The sequence below is a fragment of the Eublepharis macularius genome, chromosome 5 (assembly GCF_028583425.1).
Source record: "Eublepharis macularius isolate TG4126 chromosome 5, MPM_Emac_v1.0, whole genome shotgun sequence".
NCBI classification, from domain to species: domain Eukaryota; kingdom Metazoa; phylum Chordata; class Lepidosauria; order Squamata; family Eublepharidae; genus Eublepharis; species Eublepharis macularius.
The window spans coordinates 16979093-17004181 of NC_072794.1; the positions used below are offsets into that span (position 1 = coordinate 16979093).

The window sequence follows — 25089 nt, forward strand, 5'->3', positions numbered from 1 at the left end:
GACTCAGTCAGATTAAATAGAGACTATGAATGGTTAACCCATTATCAGAAGTAACTGATTTCATTATCAGAAGCAAACTGATTGCATCTCCTCCCCCCTCTCCTCCCCACCTATATATATCTGGCCAGTTTCTTCATACCCTTCATGCATCTGACGAAAAGAACTGTGGTTCTTGAAAGCTTATGCTATAGTAAAGTTGGTTAGTCTTAAAGGTGCTACTGGACTCTCTACAATTTTATTTAATTATCCAAAAATCCATGTTGTATGAATCCTGCTAATTGTATATCAGTTCAGAAGGTGCCTTAAAGCATTTCCTTGCAGAAAGCCGGAAGACATGACGAACACCAAGCAACTCCTCCATTAATTGATACCTCGGTGAGATCTCTAGCAATCCACAGATTCTGAGCACATTTCACCAGAACGGTGATGTGACAAGTTCTAAATGCACTGGGCATCTGGCACAAATGGCACACTCCTGACCACGCCAAAGTCATCATGAGCAGTGGAAAGAAGCAGGGTTATGGTTAGGGTTGTACACACACAGCTGCAGGACTGTTAAGTGCCAATCCCTCACAGACACAGAGTGCTTTGAGTGACAAGCTACACCATGTAATCTGTTTTAAAAGCATGAGCTGGAAAGAAGAGGGTCTGTTTTCAGTCCTATCTGAGAGGAATCTAGTGTGAAGGTGTTAGGAGACAGATTCCTAACTGCAAGCAGTTTTAACACGGACAGGAGAACAGGGGAAAGTTGGCAAGGAGGTTTGGAAAGCAGTTGCAGACTCCCATTTGGGCCAAAGAAAGGAAATAGATCTTCTAAGGAGAGAAGACTTTCCCTACCCAGTCAAACAGGGGGTAGCTCTAGAGAGAAGAGTGACCTCTGGTCGTGTAGTTGAAAACTGTCCTTTGGAGACCTTAAGATGCAGTTAAAAACTGAAGAAAAGCACTGGTATTAGAAGAGAAGGGGATTGGGGTGCTCGAAAGTGAGTACCAGCTTTCTTAAACCCAAAGGAGAAAGACAATACTAAAAGGAAGTGTACCTGAATGTTTAGGGAAAACACAGGAACAAAAGCCTCTAAATCTGAAAAGTTATCGTTGTAGAATATAGGAACTTAAGACTGTGCATGTACTAATTTTACCTCAGAAATTTTCAACCCCTGATTTCATCTGACCTTTCCCGTTTGAAATGAAATAAAACAGTTATTTTTGAATGTTAAAAAACATCTCTCGTGCCATTTCTGCTGTTTAAGGACTGAGATGAAAGGAGGAGGAGGAGGGAATGTCCTACCTCCACCCTAAAAAAGGTACTGGACTCATACTCCCCTGTAAACTCCTCCTCCCGCTCATATGTCACCTATTTCACCACCTGTGCTCCCTGCTCATGCACTGCCAGGGATTTGGGTAATGTATAGAAGCACACTACCAAAAAACCCAGTGAAAGGTTAATAAATCAAAGTCAATAAACATGTCATATGAAATTTACTGAGTAATCAAAATGCAAAAAACCTCATAATAATCCACACAGTGTTAATAGGGGAACAATATAAAGTTAACAACATGATTATTCCAGACTTCAAACTGAAGAAACAAGGATAAACAAGCAGCACGTGAAGTTGTGGAGGCTGCCCTTTACCAGAGTCCATCTCAGCAGCCCTCCACTCCTTTCCTCCTTAACCTTTTAGATATCATCTTGGAGCGCAATTATTTTAAATTTAATAATTTAAATTTTTAAATAATTAAAATAATTAAAATTTTAAATTAAATAATTTAAAATTTAACAACCAATACTATTATCAGGTGAGAGGAGTAGCCATGGGCTGTGCTGCAGCCCCGAGTATCACCAACCTCTTTATGGCATGCCTCGAGACAGAGCATATTCTAAATACAGATTCCAACCCCGCATCAGATCAGATTATCTTTTACAGAAGATTTATAGATGATATTCTAATTATTCTGAAGCAGGGGGCATCAGCAGCACCCCTAGCGACTTGGTTAAACACCTTAGATCCCAATATTAGCTTCACTTGGCAAGGCAGTTTCCATCACATTAATTTCTTGGATGTGATCATTTATAAACGGACTGTAACATCTTTAGGGGTTCACCCCTTTAAGAAATTAACAGATTGAAATTCATGCCTTCATTATTCTTCCTTCCATCTGCCCCACCTCCAGAATAATATTCCGGCAGGCCAGTATCTTAGGATCAAACGGAATTCCACAGAACCGAGAGATTATAAAATAGGAAGTAGGGCTCTGGACATATCCTTCCTACAGAGAGGATATCCACGCTTAATATTGTATAAGGCTAAAAATAAGGTGTCTTTATATAGCTGCCACCAACTGTTGACACCTAGTAACAGGGAATCGGACCGGCATATTAGTTGGGCATTGGACTACACTCACCTGGCCCCGGCAATTATAAAAATCATTCGGCGACACTGGCATATAGTTTCTGGCCTAAGCGGTTGTGAAACTGCACCCTGGATCGGCTATCGGAGAACGAAAAACCTGAGAGACCATTTAGTCCACTCAGAATTCAGACAGGAGACCCCTGTTAAAGCTTCTCCTGTTGGACATTTTGCCTGTGGGGACTGTAACGTCTGCCAGTATATGGTTAAATTGCAGGACATTGTAGCCCTGGATAGAAAATGCCCCCCTTTTGCTAGCTCCTTCTCTACCTGTAGAACTGCCAATGTCATTTATATCATTCAATGCAACTGTCCTCTATCCTATGTAGGGAGTACCAGCAGACCCTTGAAGGTGAGGATACAAGAGCATTTCTCACATATCAGAAATAAGATCAGGGAAGCCCCACTAGTAGATCATTTTTTGCAACATAATCATCGGTTTAGTGATTTGAGAATCTCGGTCCTTGGGACGGTAGACACCTCAGGACGGATGGATGGGGATCAGGCACTCCTTAGACGGGAAGCTTTTTGGATCTTCCGTTTGAATAGCCTTGAACCACATGGGTTGAATCATGAATTGGATCTGTCTTGCTATATTTAGCCCTATGATATTTGAGGTATGGCTATGCTGCCACCTGCTGTTAACTTATTTATATATGTATACCTTTCATCTTTGGATATGTTGTATCTCTTTAATTGCTGTGAATTCCTGCATGTAACAATGGCTCTTGCATGTATATTAACTGTGTAATTGGCAATTAGTTCTCAAACGACATTGTTCGCTGATTACTGCTTGGGTCATGTAATGGGAGTGTATTACGTGGTGAAACAGTAAGTTGTATTTAATTCAAATTGTTGTTGTTACCAAATATGTTTATGAATTTGTTATGATTATAGATAAATATCTTTTACAGTCCAGTTAGACTATTCGCCTGATGAAGTGACCAACGAAACGGGTACTGGAAAATCTGCAGGCTGAAACTCGTAGCAGAGGAGGATACCTAGCTATTTTCTGGCTGTGGAGGAACTCTGCCATTCAATAAACTTGTTTGTTTATTGCGTCTCCTGGAATTTATTATCACCACTTGGACATTGTGTAGTAGTGTGTTACTGACCCTGCCATTGTACAAATAATGTGTTTATTGACCCTGTCATTGTGCATATGATAAACTTGTTTATCCTTGTTTCTTCAGTTTGAAGTTCGGAATAATCACGTAGTTAACTTTATATTGTTCCCCTATTAACACTGTGTGGATTATTATGAGGTTTTTTGCATTTTGATTACTCAGTAAATTTCATATGACATGTTTATTGACTTTTGATTTATTCACCTTTCACTGGGTTTTTTGGTAGTGTGCTTCTATTGTCTGGACCCAGTGAGCCCATTCTGTATTTCATTTGGGTAGTGTAGGCAATTGTGAGTATGGATGGTGGGAGGATTTGAGACCTGGTAGATGAAGGACACAAGAAAATAGGAGAGAAGGAGGGGAGGGGGAAGAGTAAAGCTACAATCAAACTCAAACTTAATCAAATTGGGATCGCCCTTGATGATTTAGTTTTAGCTAACAAATCTTACATCTTTGAATCGATCAAGCAACCATTTATAGATATTGAACAGCAAAATCTGTGTCCAGCTCAACCTAGTATTTGTTCATCTGCCATGCTTGGCCTTGTTAGTTTTCCAGGTTGGATGGCTTATTATCTTCATGCTCTTGATAGTCCCTCACAGCGTAGAGCCTTCTTATTGGCCAAGGTTAATGCATTCCCCGGATGCTTTCTGGCAGGTATCTCCAGATCCCGAGGCAAGAGCGTCTATATCAATGTGGTCTTAATTCCTTAGACACAATTGACCATATAATTTTAGATTGCCCCTTTTATGAGTCTGCTTGGGAACGTTTGCTTTCCAATTTATTACATTCTGAGTAATAACCTTAAATGAAACTTTCTTCTAAATGATTCGGTTTCTGAAATTACTGAAGTAGTTGCTAAATTTCTTGTGGAAGTTCTTAAACTTAATTTTAATTAGTAGTCTGTATGGTTTTTTATCGTTGATAGTTTTTTATATGTTATGGATTGGATACCTTATCAATCTTGTGATTCTTGTTATGCCAATAAAGGTATATGATTAGGAGGAGGAGGGGGAAGGCATAACAGTAAGCAGAGGTGAGAAGTTGGCCATGGAAAAACTCTGCCCAGGGCCTGACCCAAATGTGGAACCAGAACTAAATGTATTCATTCTAAAATAAGTCTTTGAAATTCTTTTAGTTCAATTCAGTTCTACTGGAATTCAACTGGAATTCAGTGGAAACAGAAAGCACATCTTATGTGATGGTTATTTTCTTTCTGGTTTTGAATGGTTTTTGTAAGCCATGTTGGGGAGCTATGCAGGAAGAGATGCAAAGCTAGTTATACGTAGCTGTTACACTGTTGAACCAGGTCTTGAGATCGCTTCCCAAGACAGCCATGAAACCCAACAGTTGACCTTAGGCCAGTCACTTGCTTGGATCCCATGGAGAGCACAACTTTCTTGTCCCCCGCCAGCCCCCATGGCAGCCCAGAAGGCCTTCAACATGCTGATTCTGAGGGAGAGGTGACTACCATGAACAACATTTCAGGCAACATCTTGGGTTGTGTTGGGAAGCAAGGAAGTCACACTTCATGTACAGAAATCTTTCTACTCAAGGAAATCATCTCACTCTCTCTCTTAACCTAGCCTATCTTTCAGGCTTCTTGTGAGGACAAAATGGAGAACCATGTACAGCTGAAGTCATGGCAGGATCAGAATGTATAAATGTGTCTGTAATGATTTTAAGCGTGTGCGTGTTTCTTTAAATGCTTAGTGCGTTTCTGAAGAAGAACGGGGGAAGAAAGAGAGGGATAAGTGAGTGAGGTGACGGATTGATGACTGAGGGCCAAACTACAAGTGACAAATGACACTTGAATGGCAAGTGTATTCCTCCCTGTTCATTTGCTCTCCACTTGCTCTCCATTCAATCCACTTGCCGTTCAAGTGTCATTCATCACTTGTAGCTTGGCCCTCAGAGTATAGGCAGAGTTGAAAAGTGTGATCAGAGCGAAATCTGATTGGACTGTGGCAGTGTTCTACAGGTAGAGTGAACTGTGTGTGTTTCTGAAAGAAAACATTCAGTCTGGGCAAAGCAAGTAACCTGTGTGGAATCCTGAAAGGATTCTCATTCTAGTTCAGTCAGGCAATCTATGTGAAGCTTGAACTGTGTGTTCCTGAGAGAAAATATTCATTCTGTCTAAAGCAGGAAAACTGTGTGTGTGCCTGAGAGAGAAAGTCTATGTATATCTGAGTGACAGCTTAATCTATCTAAAGCAGGCAAGGTGTGTGGAAAAGCCTGAAAGAATCTACATCTGGTGAAATTCATTCTCTTAAAGAAGATTTGTGTGGAAAATTACTTTGACTGAGACTACGTAAAGAAACTTTAAGAAACAGATAACTTTAAGAACAGATAACTATTTTTGAAAGCATCAAGCTTAAGAAAGAGTGTGAAACAAAACACTATTATTATCTAATAATAAAAGTTTATTTGGGCTTTTTTGTTCACCCTTTATTCACCCCAGAGTATATGTGATTTCTATATATCCCATTCTTATGCCCAGGGCCACTTAGTCCCATGAAGGAGCCTAACGTTTGGGCCCAGTATTCAGGGGGGAAATTTAATTAATTAATTTGGAATTTAATTCCTGGTGGCAGTGTTATCTACTCAGAGGGTATAAGAACAAGAGGGGTTAAGGAAAAATCTAACTACATGATAGAAAGGGAGTCGTGACAGTGTCTTTCAGATTTCAGTCTCTGCAACAGCATCAGATTTTCCAAAACTCCTTACCTATGTTTGCATCCTCCATCTCCCACCTTCCAGGAATATTTTGTATCACTTTGCAGAGTGGTTGAGTGATACTATTTCTTACTGTTTCTTCCTTTCTTCCCTTCCTACAGGATGCTGCTGCCCTTGATTGAGTGGTTTTGGAAAGATGAATTTTGGCTTCCTCCAGGATTCACCTGGGAGGACATGAAAGGGACTGAAGAGATCCACTACCCTGAGCCTCGTTACCTTCTCCTCAGCATCCCTTTTACACTCTTCCTTACCGGTCTGCGGTTCATCATTGAAAGGCAAGTGATGTCCTGTTGTCAGCGTTGCAATGCAAGTAAAGAATTCCTTGCTCAGAAACCTCATACCAAAGGGCCTCCTGTCAGATGGCTTATCTAGCTGTCTTGACAGGCAGCTGTTCAAATGGGAAACAGAGTACCAAGCTGACCTCTCTAGTTTTGCTCTAATGTCTTGCTTCTAGGGTGGTATTGTGTTACAGTCAGGGCTTTTTTTCTGGGAAAAAAGGTGGTAGAACTCAGTGGGTTGCCCTCAGTGAAAATGGTCACATGGCTGGTGGCCCAATCTCAACTCCCCTCTGTCTGGAGATCAGGGGGTGGGGCCACCAGCCATGTGACCATTTTCAAGAGGTTCCGGAACTCCGTTCCCCCGCGTTCCTGCTGAAAAAAAGCCCTGGTTACAGTGTTGTCTGGGTCTGGTGCCAGCCCCCAAGCCAGACTCGGCACAGACAATTTAGCAGACATAAACCTAGGCATCGAGCCCTCACAAGGCCATATTCACCTGGGGGAACGGGCAAGCATCCAGTGGAGGCAGAAAGCAGAAGAGGAAGGGGTAGTCTTGCCAAGAAAGCCTGGGATGTGCCAGGCACCCCACAGTCAGGCAAGGAATGATGCTTTGCCAAGAAATGCCATCAGAAGAGGGCACTGTGTTGCCGAGGGTCAACAGTTGTTTTAGATTTGATGACAATAAAGAAACAATTGTTGAAAGAAAAGGGATTTATGAAAGTAATCTAGAGAAGTTTACAAAAATAAACAAGTACAGGACAAAGAGTATGCTTATGCCCCTGGACTGCTGTTGGGAACCCTGGGAAACAACAGCGGGGGAACCCATGGGTTCTGTTCAGTTGCACAGCACTGCCCTGCAGTTCAGCTTGAGCCGAGGTTCTGCTATGTAGTGGTTCTCTGCGCTGCAGCTGCGCACTTGTCTTCCCCTGGCTGGCCTTGGAAAAAAGAGTGGCATATTCAAGGCCAATAAATAAGTAGTACATGGCAAACATCCTTTTTTAAAAAATAGAATTTTATTTAAAAGAAAAAAGAGTGTAGTAAAGTAAATGCGTATTAAAGAGATTATAGAGATTCTAAATTAGACATTAAAGTTGAAGCTTATACAATCTTATACAAACAATAAATATATAAGCAATACATCTGTAATAGTTTTGGGAGTTAAACAGACCATACAGTTAAGCTTCATTGATCTGATAAAGAAGAACATTGCATATTTGATTTCCCTTAGCCTGAACACACAACATTTCTCCTCCCCTCCCCTCCCTCCCTCTGAGCTTCTATATCAATTAATTATGCCTAAATAATCAAAAAGATCCTTCCATTTTTTCCAGAACTCATTTAATGGTCTATTCTGTAAATAGGTAGTCAATTTAGCCATTGAAGTGTATTCCTGAATCTTATCTCTCCACTCTAGAAGTCCTGGACAGGCATCAGTTTTGCATTTTGCTGCAAATACTACTCTCGCTGCCATCACGATATATCAGAAAATGTCTCCTACATGACAAACATCCTAAATGCCCCCCCACTAGATTAGCATGGTTTACTTCATAAACATACAGTAGCAGGACATTGTGATCCCATTCGGTGGATAGTAAATTGAAAAACATGTTTTTAAGAAAACCTCTTACATTGCCTAAACAGCATATTCAGGTCTAGAAACATGAGCAGCCGCTAACGCTTTTTTTTCTTTCCTTTTTTTAATTTGAAAAAAAGACAACAAGCAATGCATAAAGAAAGATAAATAGGGTATATAACGGCACATTTAAGCTACTTAAACTTAATAACATACTTTTAGGATTCAGCACAAAGAGGAAGTTTAATATCTGTTGCATCTCTTCATGAATTTTTATCCAATATTTTCTCGCCTTCTTACATGTCCACTGCATATTATAGAACATTGCATCAGTACATTGACATTTCCAACACCTTCAACTGTAGTTCTTATTGGTTCTTATCATGTCCTTGGGTGTGATATATCATCTAAAAAACCCCACTAACTCTTCAAGTTCACAATAGTATTCCACATGTGGCACCACAGGTGCCCAGGGAGGGCAGATGGGGCAGACCTCCAGGCTGTACACCAGAGTCTTTCTGTTCCAGAGCTCCCACCCCCCGCCCCGGTGCCCAAAACTCGAACACACAGGCAACCTAAGGCAGAGGGTGGTAAACTGGCTGTGCCTGGGTGGGACAGAGGCAAAGGGAAGGCCCAGCATGGAGAATATGCTGTGAAATTAACCCCACCCAGGCAGGGCAGAGGATGGGTGGGGATTGGCCCATGGAAGAGGGGGGTGGACCAAGCAGGGAAACATACGTCTGACATTGGCCCACTTTCTGGGACAGGCCTTGGCGGCAGGACCTTGAGAATGGAACTAAAAAAAGAGTGGGGGTAAAAGGACTCCACAACCCCCAAACAAGGAGGAGAAGCAGGGAGGGCTTGTCCAGGCCCATCTCCTGGCCCTGAGTCCCAAGGGGGGAGGTTGCTCTGGAAAATATACCGATAGGATGACAGAGGGCCAGTAGGTTATGTTAACTTTTGAACAAATCTGCAACATGAATCTAGTTTCTTTTTTTAAAAAATACAAGCCACAGAATTCTACTTTTGGCACCAGAAAAGACAGTCCATGCACAATGGCTTTCCCAAGATCTTTCAGGAGTGAGTAACACACAATGGCTTCCTCTAAGCAATATGGAGTCCAAGATCTTTCTGGAGCAATGAAGCCATGGAGAGTTCTGCCCATAGCTTTTTACGTTCTTTCAACATTGCACTGGGCACAGTATTCATCTGGCTTTGCTCTCTGTCTTGATGTGCCATTGAAGGGCTCAAACATATTTCCCTTTTGGCAATAGTCATCATATTTCTGTCTTTTCCCTCTGTGAAAAATTATTTTGTTCATCCCAAATTCATGGAGACTTAAAACCACCATAGCTGAACATGGTGCAGAGGCTCCAGTTTGGTCTGTTCCAAGTCAAAACTCTCTGAGAGAGAGGCAGTACAATGAAATATGATTGGCCAGATGTTGGATCTCCTTCCAGCAATCTGAGAAGAGAACTTCCTTGAGTTAAAGAAGTTGTTTAAAATAAAACATAACTTTTCATGAGGCAAGAAATCAGAAACCAGAAACACATGCAATGTATACAAATAATGTTACTCATGCTATTAAAATTGTATTTCCTAAAGCTCTAAACTTGATCTAAATACATAATGCTTACAATTCATTTATGACTAAACCAGCTGTTAAATGGGGAAGTCCAGCAAAACAAATTAAAATATGATGTCTTTTCTGAATATCACCAACAGAACCCTGCTCAAAACTGCACCAGGCACACTTTTATAGCAAAGTAGGAATAAAGAGATAAATCTTCTAAATTTAACATCTGAACCTTACGTTTATTTATTTTTAATGCTTCTTTAATGTCCTTTAATGCTCTTAATCAAGTTCTCCAGGCTTTCTAAGAACAGTTATATCTAACATGATCATAAATCTACTATCTCTTCATTTAGTTTAAACAATTACCTTCTTGAGAACAGCTTTGAATTCCTGTTACATTGTCACGTAACAATTAATATAGATCATAACATTATATGAGAATACATATGTTAACATACAGCTAGGTGGTTTGTATCAGAAGTAGACATGGGCATGAACAGGAAAAAGATGAACACGCTGTTCATAGTTTGTTGCCATCAACGAACGCGAATAGACTAACAGTAACGTACATGTCTCGTTAACAAACTTGTTCAGTGTTAGTGGTTTGTGGGGGCCAGAATGGCCCCCGTTGGACTTAGAGTGCCCATATTCACAGGGAGTGATCAGCAGGCTCTCCTCCAGCCATCACCCAAGTTTGGTCAAGATTGCAATATGGATCTTGGACTTATACATTCCCAAATCTGAGGCCCTCAGGAAACTCCCATTTGATATAATTGGAGCCACCAGTTGACTTTGGCCCTATGTACAAGTGGTGAACTCGAAGGCGGGCTGCCTCTTCTCTAGAGGGTGGGTGGTGTTGCGCAGAGGATGCAAGTGCTCAGCCATGCATGCCTAGATCCTCCTCACAAAGTCCTGGACCCTGAGGAGCAGCTATTTCTTGTGCTCGAGCTTCTTGGCCAGGAACTGGTGGAGCCTGTGGATAAGGGGGATGACCTGACTTCTGGTTTGGATTTATGACAGGCTGACGTGGTTCAGGCAGCTGATCCATCCAAGTTCTTGTTGTTGGGCTGGCAGGGTGCTAGATCGCCCGCAGCCCCCTGCTTTCAGGCGGAGAGCAGGCAGGTATGCTCAAGACCCAGAGAGTGTGTGATCTTGGCTGAGGGGGGGTTCTGAATAAAGGATCCTCTCCCAGCCTTGAGGTCCCTCTCTAAGAAGGGTGGCTGTTATCTCTTCAACAACTTTGGAGTCATCGAGTTGGCATAGGGCCGTTTTACCCAAGCCTAAGTAGCAAAATTGGACTAATTTTGACAACTGAAACAGCGATTACAACCCAGAGAAGAATTGACAAGGTAAAGATCGCTATCTTTTTCACAGACTTAAAAATGACCAGAAGAATAAGGTTAAAGTAAGAACTATGAACTGAGACTTTGTAGTAACTATTTAAGTTCACTCCAGAAAGAAAATTATATCAAATTAAGACTGTTTAAAAGAATTAGAGAAGAAATAAGAATATTGTTTACATACTTGCGGTCAGTGAGCCATCGGAACCACGGAAACATCGCGATAAGAGACTAACGAGCTGATGAAAGAGATGGAACAGGAAATACGTCAGAGACCAACGAGCTGCGGAGTGATAGAGTGACGGAACAAGAAAGGAAGTGGAAGAGTGCCATTTTGGACAAGGGAAAGGGCAAGACTTCAACTTCCGGTTTGGGATCATGGTGGTCTGATGCAGCTCAGGGAGCTGGGCTGTCTGATCTGCTGTTTGTGAGGGCTAGTGGGGTGCAAGATCACCCGTGGCCCCCTGTTCTCAGGTGGAGAACAGGCAAGAACACTCAAGACCCCGAGAGTGTTTGATCTCAGCTGTGGGGGGGGGAGATCTGCGCAACGATCTCCCACACAGCCTTGAGGTCCCGCTCGAAGAAAGGTGGCAGAGATCTCTGCAGTGGCTTTGGAGTCATGGAGTTGATATAAGACCATCGTACCCAAGCTTCAGAAACTAATTTGGACCAATTTGAATAACGAAACAGTGATTACAACCCGCAAAGAAATGCGGAAGGTAAAGATTGCTATCTCTCTTTTGAAGCTAAAGTTTGATAAAAGGAATATAAGCTAAGTGGAGGATAAAAAAACAAAATGCTTTAAAACTTTATTGGCTACTTTCCGGTAAATGAACTAATAAAAGAGAAGTTATTGTAAAAGAATTAGAGAGCAAAAAGGATTATTGTTTACATACCTGCGGTTTAAGAGAGATAGTGAAGTGTGGGAAACCCAAAAAACTGCGAGAAGTGCTGTGTGGTGAAGACGGAACAGGAAGTGCATCAGTGTAATAGAGCGACGGGCCAGAAGCGGCTGTTAAAGGGCAGACTGGAAAAAGGAAGTATGCCATCTTGGGAAAGGGAAAGGGTACGACCTCATCATAAGCGGAAGTCGGCCATCTTGGAGAAGGGCAAGGGCAGATCCTTTGATAAAGAACCATAGAGAAAAGACGCCCACCATTTTGGATATTGGAAGTGTTAAAATTGCGGAAAAGTGGAGGAAAATAAGTTATTAAACTTCAAAAACAAATTATCTATGCCACGGAGCTACGGAAGAGAGCGGACTCGTGGGAGCGAGGCAAAGCAAGCCCCGCAATGTCAAAAAAGGAGTGGCAGTCAGTGTTGGATAGTCTCGATAAGAAAGTGGTGGAGGGAAATAAAGAGGTTAAAGATATGATTAAAGAGATGGTAAAAGATCTAAAAGAGACATTTAAATCAGAGGTGGTGGAACTAACAAAGAGTATCAATGAGGTCAAGAAAGAGTTGCAAATGACACAGCAGAAAGTTAAAGAAGTGGAGGATGTAACTGACAAGCTGTCTTCTTCTTTTAAGATAGAGACTAAGGGTTTGAAAGGAAGAATGGCCATGATGGAATGTAAACATATGGAAAAACAACTCAGATTTTGTGGAGTCCTGGAGGTGGAGGGGGAAAACGACCCAAGAGCAAATTTCAGAAATATTGGCGGAATATTTAGACAAGGAAGTAGAGGAGGTGGCAGTTCTTCTAGATGTGGCGTACAGAATCATCTCGAGATATGCAGCTCAAAGAAACCTACCAAGAGATAAGATTGTGCAATTTACTACAAAAAGAGTAAGAGAAGATATTGTTAGTAAGCAATTTCAAGACCCCCTGGAAATTGATGGGAAAAGGGTGAGAATAATGAAGGAACTGCCCAGGGAAGGTTTGCTGGAGCGGAAGAAATATAAAGAATTGGTGCAAATGTTGAAAGAGTTGAACATCAGGTACAGATGGGAGATACCAGAGGGTCTGAGTTTTGAATTTCAGACAGTTAGAAAAATTATTAGATCCGGACATGAGATGGAGATGTTTCTGCTTGACAATGAAAAAGACTTACCTAAAAGATCTAGAATTTGATTATGGAATGTAAAATAATATCTTGGAATGTAAACGGACTGAACTCACCGGCTAAACGTAGAATTACTTTTCATTGGCTATATAAACAGCATTGCAATATAATTTGTTTACAAGAGACCCATATTAAGAAACAAGATGTGAAATATTTAAAAAATGCTAAATTGGGGAGAGAATTTGTTGCCTCATCAAAGCAAAAAAAAAGAGGAGTTGTTTTGTATATTAAAGATGAGCTGCAACCAAAATTGGTACTTAGTGATGTAGAAGCCAGATACATAGCAGTGGAAATTATTTGGAAGGAAAAAAAATATTGATGATTGGGATCTATGCACCAAATGGTGCCAAAGACAATTTTTTCAAGGACTTGCAGAAACAACTAGATGGACTAACTTACAAATAATCTTGGCAGGTGATTTCAACGGAGTTATGAATTTAAATGATGATAAAAAAACAAAGGGTGTGAAAAAAAGAGGACCATTGCCAAAATCCTTCCTTGAAATTAAAGATCATGAAAATTTGGAAGATGTTTGGAGAAGGAGTAACCTTAAAGTAAAACAATACACTCACTATTCGGCAAGACATTTGACATTGTCAAGAATTGATATGATCTGGGCCTCTAAAGAATTGGTTATATGGACTAAGGATGCAGAAATAATGCCTAAAGTAGGCTCAGATCATAATCCAGTTATGTGGAAATTTGGGGAAAGCACCAAAAGATGAGGATGGAGAATAAATGAAGATTTGCTGCAGTTAGAGGGCAATATAGAGGTGTTACAGAAGGAAACCAAATTCTTTGTACAGTACAACTTAAATAAGACTGTTCCAACATATAAAGTTTGGGATACATATAAAGCGGTTATTAGAGGTGTCTTAATGGATTTAAATGCACGAGACAGAAGGAAAAAAGAAGAAAAGAGGAAAGAAATCGTGGAGTGTATTCAAGCTAAGGAACTGCAATTGAAAAAAAGACCAGGGAAAAAGAAAATTCATCAAGAAATAAAAATTTTGCAAGAACAATTAAAGGCAATGGAAAGAAAAGAGTTGGAATGGGAGTTGAAGAAATTAAATCAAAAATCATTTGAAGGTGCGAATAAACCTGGGAAATATTTAGCGTGGCAACTGAAAAAGAGAAGGGAAAAAAAGGTGATAACTAAGATTCAAAAAGAAGGGAAGATGTTAACGGACCAATTAGCTATAAGCAGAGCATTTTTTTAGTTTTATGCAAATTAGTATAGTAAAGTAAGATGTTATAACAATATGAAGAAAGAATAGATTAAGCAATAGATTTTATTATTGGGTTGGAAAGCTGTTGGAAGTCTTAGAAAAAGGGGGGAGGGAAAGGGTGGGGGAATATAGATACTAAGGTTTTAATAGATAATTGATATTTGTAAACTATGCTCACCTAATTAAAAATTTTCAAAAAAAAAAAAAGGAAAAGGCAAGACTTCAATCAAATGCCATTTTGGAGAAGGGAAAAGGGAAGACTTCAGTTAAGAACCATAGAGAAAAAACGCCCGACACAGCCCGACACAGGTAACACATTCATCTTGACTGCCGCTATTCTTCCCAGCCATGACAGATTTAATTGATTCCATTTAATCAAATCCCTGTCAATTTGCTGCCATAGCTTTTCACAGTTATTCTTGAACAAGTCAATATTCTTTGCTGTAAGCTCAATTCCTAGATATTTTACTTTATGTGTTACTTCACAATTTGTAATTTCCATCAATTCTTGTTGCTTTTGTTTGGTCATATTCTTACGTAGTATCTTAGATTTTCTCTTATTGACATAAAATCCAGCCAACTCTCCAAATTCCTTTATTTTGTCCAACAACTTTGGCATATTTTGTATTGGATCTTCGACAAGAACCATCACATCTTCCGCAAAAGCTCTAACTTTGTAGGTAAAATCTTTTTCCCTTTTATTTTAAGACTAATCAATTAAAATTGGGAATTTAAATTAATTAAACCACAGAATTAAGGAAGAGATCAGACTCCTGGGCGGGAAGTAAACCAAGCCCAACAATGTCGAAGAAAGAATGGCAATCGGCTTTTGATAATTTGAATAAAAAAATGACGGAAGGTAACAAAGAATTAAAAGAGACTATGCAAAGTAAGATGAATGATATTAAAGAAACAATAAAATCGGAGGTGGTGGAGTTGGCTAAAAACTTGGAGGAAGTGAAGAAAAATTACAAACAATGCAGCAGAAAGTTACAGAAGTTGAAGAAAAGACAGAAAAGTTCGCTATGTCCTTTAAAGCGGAGATCACAGGATTAAATGAAAGGATGGCAGTAATGGAGTGTAAAAATATGGATAAACAACTTTTGGGGGTTGTGTGTGCAGCGTGTGTTATTGACTCTCTTAACATTCCACCTTTCTTGACAGCATCGCGGAGGAGAGGAGGACCAGCTGCAAGACTGCCTGAACATCCCTGGACTGCAGGACAGGTGAGTGAGTCTGGCTTTACATTTGGGTGGGCTTAGGGGTGGGTTCTTGCTAGCTTGGGAGGGGGGAGGCACATTTTCAGACCACCACATCCACACCCCACACCGACACACCACAGGAACATTGTTCCCACTAAATAGTGTCTTAGGTAGGTAGGCCAGTTAGTAGGTATTCAGTGGCTAATTGCCCTCAACGTAATCGATAGGGAAACCAAGCGTAGTTTTTTTTAAAAAATCTAAATACGGATTCAGCAGGAAAAGCATTAGTGAGTGAGAGTTAGGTTTGAATTCTATATATATATATACAAATTTGGAATAGCTGTCAATAGGCTTCCCATTAGTGACCCCATAACTAGGGTTCCACTTCCAATCTCTGGCACCCGTGGTGGTGCCAGGCCGGCCCAGGCATACTAGTGTGTGAGTGTCTAAGGCTGTCATCTGTTATTGGGGTTTAGGGCTAGCTCAATTCCGGAGGAATTCAGCTGTTTGGCAGGCTCAGGTTCCCCGACATAAATAGGGTCGCTTAAAAAGGCACTTGATTGTTCATCTCCAAGTCACAGAGCCACTAGAAGCACATATTTAGAGCAGGTAACTTAGGTCTCGAAAACAAAGTTGACCTTTGTTTTCCCAAGGTTTTCTGATTAGTTAGTGTAGATTTCGGGAGGGGAAAGTATGTCAGAGGGGAAAGCAGAGAGGGGCCCCGGGGGAAAGGCTAGGGAGAAATCTAGATGGGAGAAGGGGAGGGAGAGGGGGACTGCTGCGGCAGCCCCCCCCCCCATCTGAGTGGAGGAGGCCCTCCCCTGTGCTGCTGCCATTCACCAACCTGGCTTCTGGTGACAGGAAGAGGGTTCACAAGGCTCTCTTTCCTGAGGCAGCTGCTGGAGGGCCACCCCCAACCCGGGTGTGTGAGGCAGGGGCTGGCACTGGGCAGGGGCCTGCTGCTGAGGCTCCTCCTTCTCCAGTGGTTGCGAGCCAGCTGCTGGAGGAGGGGCAGCATGTGGTGTCTCCTGGGATGGACGTGGGGCATGTGACTTTTCCATCCCTCACGATCACCCCAGGAACCCGGAGGATGTTGGAGGAACTGCGTGTGAGACCCCCCCCCCCCCCGGGGCAGTCCACCCCAGTTTCCTCTGAGGCCAGCAGCAGGCCTCTCACGGCTGTGCAGGAGGAGAGGATGCAGGAGGAAGAGGCAGAGACTGTGGTGGAAGAGCCCACATCTCTGCCCCTTCAGCTTCATCCATCCCCGACTGCCTGGCCGAGAGTGGGACACGGTGTGTCCGGCCAGAGCACCTCACAGGAGGTGCCTCAGGGTGGACCCGAAAGTGCTTCTCCTGGGAAGCGTGGGCCGTCCTGTTACTCCGAAATCTGGAAGCACTTCCAGACAACGGAGGATCCTCGAGCAGCCCAGTGCTTGCATTGTAGGCAGTGCATCAGCTGTGGCAGAGATGTGCTGCATCACTCCACGTCTGGGATGAGGACCCACATGAAGAGGCACCACCAGGCGGTGGTGAGTTCGGGAGGAGAGTTCAAGTGGCGCCACATGGCCGCCAGCTAGCCAGAAGGAGGCAGGCTCCTCTGGTGCTCTCCCCCCAAGGGTTCCTGTAGGGCAGGGATGCCAAGCCTCTCTCCCGGAGATGCTTGGTAAGCAGGGCCTGAGTGTGCCCAGAGAGGGGATCCAGAGGGCGAGCTGGCGCCTCACGCGCCACATCGTTAACATGGTAGCGGTGGATGGGCTACCGTTTTCCATAGTAGAAGACTTCGGCTTCTCAGGGCTGCTCCACGATTTCTTTCCCTGGTACGCCGTCCCTGCTCGCACGACGTTGAGCAGATCGGTGGTGCCCTTGTTTTAAAGGGCTGCCAGGGAACATGTGAAGGCACAGCTGTCCCGGGTTGCCGGGAGAACTGTGCACTTCACATCCGACATCTGGACCTGCCCAAGTATGCAGCAAACGTACCTCTCGCTTACTGCTAACTGGTGGGAACCTGAGGCGGTTCTGGGTGGGGGCCAGGGGAAGGTGCCTAGCACAGCTAGCCAGGGAAGGATGGGAGACCGCCAGGCCGGCTACTGCAAGGCCTTCCTTCACGCCGAGGTGCTCGATGTGTCCCACACGGCGGAGAACATCGCTGCCACCTTGAGGAGACAGTTGGAAGAGTGGGTAGGCCAGGGACCCGCCACCGTGGGATGCATGGTGACAGACGGTGGTAAGAACATGAGGGCATCTAGTGAGCCGAGAGTGCGTCTACTGTGTGGCTCACAAACTTCACCTAGTGGTGAGAGATGTGCTGGGGTTGGGCTCCTCGAAGGAACCCCTTGATACCCGGGCTCGTGAACTCCAGTTACTGCTCCAGAAATGTCGGAGGCTCACGAGTCACTTCTCATGCAGTGTGACAGCCACGCACAAACTGCGCCAGAGGAAGGTCAGGACAGGTGTGCCAGAGCACGCTCTGATCACTGATGTAAGCACTCGCTGGAACTCCACCTGTGCCATGCTTGAGCGCTTGGAGCAGCATGCCGCACTCCACGCGTGGCTCTCCGAGAACCGCGGTGCGAGTCAGGTGGGTGAGTTCCGCCGGGAGGATTGGCTTACCATCACCCAGACAGTGGAGGTCCTGAAGCCCTTCAAGGACTTCACTGTGGCGGTCTCGTCAGACATGGTGACCCTCGGTCTGGTCATTCCCCTGGTGCACACGCTCCAGAGGAATCTGGCCACCCTTGCAGACCGGGTCGCGCCCCGTGCTGACCTTGTTCCAGCGGTGCGCGCACTGTTGAGAAGGCTGCAGCATGGCATAGTTGCCAGGCTATCTCCTCTCATGCAGATCGAGTCATACATGTTGGCGACCATGTGTGACCTGCGCATAAAGGGCAATTTCGCCGAGCGGGACGGGAACCTCACCCAAGTCTGAGACGGGCTCTGCTCTTGGGTGAGGCACAGGCAGGCCTAGAGGGGACACCTGTCGACAGGGGGGGCACGAGAGGGGCCCTGCTGTGCAGGTCCCTCTGATGCCCCCTCTGCACAGCCCCCCCCCCCCCCGTGGCCACCACCGGAGTGCCGATGGAGATGGAGCTGCTCCGGTGGGCCCTCGTCCCCTCTGGGGTCGTGAGGACCGTGAGAGAGGATCCGGCGGAGGCAATAGTCAGGGACTACCTTGTGGAGCCCTGCGAGTTGCTCTCCACCGATCCGCTCAGCTACTGGGCCAAGAAGGAGTCGGTCTGGCCGGACCTCTCCCTCGAGGTGCAGCGGCTGCTCTCATACCCTCCGACGAGCGTGGAGAGTGAGCACATGTTTTCTCATGCGGGCGACATTGTCAGCCCACATTGCACTCGTCTTCTCCCATGGAGAGTCGAGCAGTTGACCTTCCTGAAGGCCTAGAGGGTCAACTCTCGCCTCTTCGATTTCTCAGGACTGGACTTCCAGAGTGACTGAGGTGAGCCCAACTTGTGGCCTGCATCCTCTGCGAGTCCAATCCTTTGGAATCGTGCTCTCCCCTGCATAAAACCCTGTAGACGCAGTTAAAACCGGCCAGTAGAGGGAGGGTGGTTAGGAACCAGTGGCAAAGGGAATCCACCCAGCAATTTGAAAGCCCCCCCCCCCAAGGGAATTCAAAACATCTCCCAGCACTGAGACAGACCCTGTGGGACCAAATTTATTCTGAAAAATAATGCCCCAGAAACATGGATTGCCACTGGAGGGAGAAATAGGTTAGATAGAGATTGCTTAAGTGGGGGTTAGGGAATGGGAAAATGTCAGATCCTTCTGTTTGGAATGTTTAAAATGTTTTTCAGCGTTGAAATTTTTTAAAACAAAAAACAAAAAAAGTTGAAATGTTTGTTAAGAGTTCAAATTTTCTTAAAAAAAAAACCAGAATAAAAGTTGAAATGTTGCTGTTTGGTTTGCTTTGGGGGGGGGGAGCTGGAAGAGTTGGGGATAGGCACCAGCCAAAGATGATGTCTCGCAGATATTTCCAGGTAAATGCTGAGGCTGGTGTGGGGGTGGGGGGAAACCTCTGCAACACTGCTCCAGAAATACCACTGTGCAGTGCCTTGGCAGTGCCCAGTCCAGCTTTTTGTGGCTGAACTGAAAGCATAGCCACCGGAAATGACATTGGTTCTACTGGACCTTGTTGCAGTGGTTTCCCCCCATTAAGTTTGGTTATGGAGGGATGGTTGGGAGATGGGCTCACGCGCATAGAGATAAAGAAATTTTGAAACAGAAAAAGTCTTTGTGTGGTTTTTTGTTGTTATGGTGGAGGTGTTGAGGGGTTAAGCAAATAAGTTTTTTATTTCATGATAGTTGTGTTGTTTTCTGACCAAGACAATGCTGACCTGCCTGTGGGTGTGCCCTGCTACTGTGTAACCTAAATCTGTTCAAGAACAAAAGTGTTTTTGACCCATTTTGCCCTCCCGCTGTGTTACACACATCTTGTACAGATGTTTTGAAGCTTTGGTGATTGTCTGATATTTATTGAGTTGTGTTATGTTTGAGTAGTGTGGCTCACTGCAAGCATGCTGTTATCATGCCCTTTTGTGCCGTACTGCTGTGTAAATTTAAGCTGTTCATGATGAGTTTTTGAAAGGTCTTGTGGTTTTGTTGTATGAAGCTAGTAGTTATGTTAATTTTGTCTAGTGGACTTCTTTTTCCATGCCCTGTTGTGCCGTCCTACTATGTAACCTGAATCTGTTCAAAAATTTAGAGTTCGTTAAAAAAAAAATTTTTTCTAAAGATTCTCTGATGTGTAGTGAATTGTGTTGTCCTTTCATGTGGGGGACGGTTAGTGTGATTTGCCGTGATGTGTTGACCTAATGTACTTTGAAAGTGAGAAAATAAAGTTTTTAAAACTTGAATCATTGTGTGTGTGTGTGCTTCATTCTTTCATGTGAGGTTGGTTCCCAGCATAGGGAACAATGGGGCAGGCTGGCCAGCCTTCTCTGTAGGTGGTGTCAGGGGGTGGTTGTCTGCGTGTCAGGTGCTCTTTCTCAGGGACAAGTTGGCACTCAGAAGTGTGCCCACCATTGTGGCACCCCTGGGCTCTGCGGAATTGCCCTGGGAAAGAGAGTTTAGAAGTTCCCAGCATAGGGAACAAAGGGGGAGCGCTGGCCAGCCTGTTCCTGGGGTTATGGGTGTGGGGCAGCTGGGGGTGGATTTGGGTCTGTGAGGGGCTAATGTGAGGATTTGGGTCTGTGTGTGGCTGCTGGGGGGAATTGGGTTTGTGTGGGGCTGTAGGGGGTGGACTTTGGGGGATGAGAGCACCTACTTGGGGAGGCCATGAAATGCCCCCCCAAGTGGGAGCAGGCTGAGCCTTGGTGGGGGGTGGGAGTAGAGGTGGGAGAAGGGTCCCAGAGGGTTGGGGGGCATTTTGCATGCAAAATGCCGCCCCTGGCAAGACAAGCCTCCCCCAGGTGGAATTGGTGGAGAAAAGAGCACCTACTTGGAGAGACCATGAAATGCCCCCCCCCCAAGTGGGAGAAGGCTGAGCCTTGGTGGGGTGTGAGAGTAGAGGTGGGAGAAGGGCTCCAGAGGGTTTGGGGGGGCATTTTGCATGCAAAATGCCGCCCCTGGCAAGATAAGCCTGCCTCTTCATTTTCCCCCCATAGGAAATAATGAAGAAGATTAGCAGCAACAAGCTAAAAAGACGTTAATTTTCCCTTTCTTAGGCGAGGATAGGGGGACCTGGTTTGGGGGGCCATAACATGGCCCCCCAAAGTCCAATCGGTCTGAAACCTCGGGAGTTGTTAGAGAGGAGTGAGCGGAACGTCCCCACCAATTTTGGCTTGATTCTGTAGGAAAATGCCTCCCCCAGGCGCCTGGGAAGACGGAGGCATTTTCTGATTGAAAACAACCCGAAACAACCCGAAACAACCCGAATCGACATCCGAAACGCTAAACCCGAAACGGCTAGCCGTTTCGGGTTTTGCTGTTTCCGAAATGGATTCTCATTTCGGGTAAACCCGAAATGAGAAACCCGAAACGGTATGCCTTTGCACACCCCTACTCATGACTCTTTTTACTGTGGTCCAATCATTCACAGTGAGTTTACTTACCTTCCTGGATAGAATACCTACAGCTGTTGCAATGTCAGGTCTTGTTATCATTGCTAGGTAAAGAAGCTTGCCTATGGCAGTTCTGTACTCGTTCTCTGGTAGAGGTTCATTTGGTTCCTTTTCTTTCAGAAAACCTACTTCCATTGGTGTGGGCATAGGATTGGCATTTTCTAGTCCAAAACTTTCCAGTAGTTCTAGTATCTTCTGTCTTTGGCTGAGAAGGTAACTGTCATCTGGTTCCCTCTCGATCTGGATCCCCAAGTAAAAATTAGCATTACCCAAGCGTTTCACCTCAACTTCCTTGTTTAGATGAGATATAATTTCAGCACAATCACTTGAATTTTCATAACAAAGAATAAGATCATCAATATAAGCCAGAATAAAAGTCCATCTCTTATTCTTGTGACTACTGTAAAGACAGAGGTCAGCTTTGCTTCATTTAAAATCTAGATCAAGTAACATTTTGGTCAGTTTATCATTCCATGATTTGGCAGCTTGCTTAAGACCATAAACTCCTTTCTGAAGTTTGCATACTAAATGTTTATTCTTTTCATCTATGAACCCTGGAGGTTGACTCATATACAATTCTTCTTCAATTTGACCATGTAAAAATGCAGTCTTTATATCCAGATGTTCTGTTTGCATGTTTCTAGAAGCTGCTATGCTTAAAAGCATCCTGATTGTGGAATATTTTACAACTGGTGCAAAAGTTTGATCATAATCAGTTCCATAAGTCTGAGAATATCCTTTGACTACTAATCTAGCTTTGTATCTCTCAACTGCCCCATTTTCATTTTTCTTAGCTTTAAAGACCCATTTACATCCAATAACATTCTTACCTTAGGTAGTTTTGTGAGAGTCTATGTTTTGTTTTTGTGTAGAGCTTCTATCTCCTCTTGTGCTGCTTGCTTCTATTTTCTTGCTTCTGGTTCAGGCATTTGTTGAACTTTGGCCCGTGAAGTTGGTTCTTGTGGTGGCAACGACCTTGCGAGTTAGGTCAGTCTCTCTGCTGGAACTCCTCTGTTGATGCGCTGAGAGCACCTGAGGTCCTGAGTCACCTCTGCCTCTGCAGCCAGCTCTGGGTCTTCGGGCACATCTACTGGCCTGGGAATTTCTGCCTTTATTCTCTCACCTGGTCGGGCTTCTGGTTGCATCTGCTCATTGGCTGCATCCATTGCCTCATCACCGGGTTGGATATCTGGTTGCATCTGTGTAGCAATGTCATCTGGCTAATACAGCAGCAGCTGATTTTCATCATCATCTCCCTCTGAAGGATCACGTGTAGCAGCATTCTTGTTGCTCCTTTGTCGCTCATCAAATTGCACAACTCTGCTTACAGTAACGCTGTTAGTTTCTGGGTTATAAATCCTGTATCCCTTACATCCTGGAGCATATCCTACTAAGATGCCTTATAAGGCTCTGTGTTCTAGTTTGGATCTCTTTTCTTCTGGTATGTGAGCATATGCTTTGCATCCAAATACTCTAAGACATTCTATACTTGGCTTCTTGTTATGCCAGAACTCATAAGGAGTTTTGTTTGTAGCTTTAATGGGCAATCTGTTTTGTAAGTAGATAGCAGTCATGGCCACTTCTCCCCAGTGTTTGTAGGGAAGTCCTGAATCAATTAGCATACATCTGACCATATTCATGATAGAATGATTTTTACGCTCTGCAACACCATTCTGTTTGGGGTTATAGGGAACAGTGAATCTATGTTGAATTCCATTTTCCCTGAGAAATCTCTGTGTGGCATGAGAAATGAACTCACTGCCATTGTTGCTTTGAGCAGCTTGAGGTTTCCTGTTGAACTTGTTAGACACCATGGAAACATAATCACGCAGTTTCTGCTCAGTCTGCAATTTTTCTTTCAGCAAATAGCACACTATATCTCGAGAAGTCATCAATGAAAGACAATATATAAAGGTTATTTCCTGTTGATGCTGGTTTAATAGGACCACATAAATCAGTATGGGTTAGTTCAAGTGGTTACCTTGAGCACCTTTGGCTTTGTTTGGGAACTGAAGGTCAAGTTGCCTTTCCCTTTATACAACAAATGCCTAATTCATCATCATTACCACATGCACTTATATTAATACCTGTTACCAAGTCCTTAGACTGCAGCTCCTTTATGGTTTGCATATTGTGATGTGCACATCTTCTATGCCAGAGTTCAATTGGCTCTCCTTTTGTGGTAGCTGTTGTTGCCCTGTAGGCCTTTTCTCCTTGGCAGTCCAGTTCAAAGACTCCATATCTGAGACTACTTGTGGAATTTATCTCTCCTTTGGGAGAAACAGTACATTTGTTATTCTCAAAGTGTATAGAAATTCATTTTTGTTATAGTACAGGTACATTTAGCAGGTTTGCTTTTAAATTAGGAATGTATAAAACTTCTACTTTAACTACCTTTTTAGAGACATCGGTATTACAATGAAGCATAACTGAGCCTTTGCCATCAATATTCACACATGTGCCATCTGCCATTATAACTTTTTCAGATGCACTGGTATCCAATTCATCAAACAGAGTAATATCTGATGTCATATGCGCATTTGCACCACTGTCTAATATCCAGCACTGTGGGCGATCATTTATTCGAGCTATATGAGACACATGATAATTACTATCAGCCCTTGTTTGAGGAACATCTCTGAAATTACTAGCTCTTGCTTTAGAAAAATCTTCTCTGTTTCTTTCTGCCTGTGATTTCCTGCCTGCTGCAGCAAAATTGTTTCTGCCCCTGTGTCTGTAGCTTCTGTTGCTGAAGCACTCCCTCTGGAGGTGACCAGGCTTATTGTATTTGTAGCAGAAGGGAGGAGTCTGCTCTTCTCTAGGATTGGCTCTTTGCCTGTAATCAATTTTCCTAGGTCCCGCCCCTCTGGGTCTGGCTTCTCTGACCATGAAACATGAGTCAGTCTTGCATTTCTTTTCCTGAGGATAAGATCTCTGTTCATCGTACTGTGATCTTATCTGATCTAGCACTTCCTCTAATGTAGCTCCTTTTGCAGTAAGAGACTTTGCTAAACTGGAGTGACTTTTTGGTAGTAAGCTTACAACTAAAGCAATTTTCAAATCTTCAGCTAGAATCTGACCAACAGTAGCTAGTTTATCTATTTGATTCAACAAAGATTCAATATGAGCATGCAAATCTCCATTTTGTTCCATTTTAGTTGAAAATAGTTCTCTGAACAAAGCAATTTGTAGTAGTTGGTCTGACATTTTCAAGAAATTTCAACGTATTTCTCTAGAAAACTTTATTTTCCCTCTTTAATTTTTAGTTTCTGTATAAAGTATTTCTCTGGGATACTTTCCTCCCTTTATAATTTTTAGTTTTCTGTATGCTAGGCTCAAGTTAGCCAAAAGTTTTAAAAGGAGGTTTCTCTGCTTTTCTGTGCACGTTTTATGGCTGGGAAAAGGTTGTTAGACCTTTAATTGAATTTCTTTGTTTGTTCCTCGTGAGGTTGCCTGTGAGGGTATTCACATGCGAATTAAGTCCTTTGTC

The 25089-nt window shown here is 43.5% G+C and overlaps 1 protein-coding gene across 4 annotated transcripts in view; it reads left to right on the forward strand.

Moving 5' to 3' along the window:
• The window catches only part of LOC129330088 (ceramide synthase 4-like), a 74117-nt gene that overhangs the window by 17821 nt on the left and 31207 nt on the right, over positions 1-25089 (forward strand). For 2 of the 4 annotated variants that reach the window (XM_054979973.1, XM_054979974.1), the window contains exon 2: positions 6370-6543. In XM_054979973.1, coding sequence (XP_054835948.1) covers positions 6371-6543 — 173 coding nt within the window. In that variant the 5' untranslated portion in view covers position 6370. The other 2 variants (XM_054979975.1, XM_054979977.1) reach the window with 2 other exon arrangements.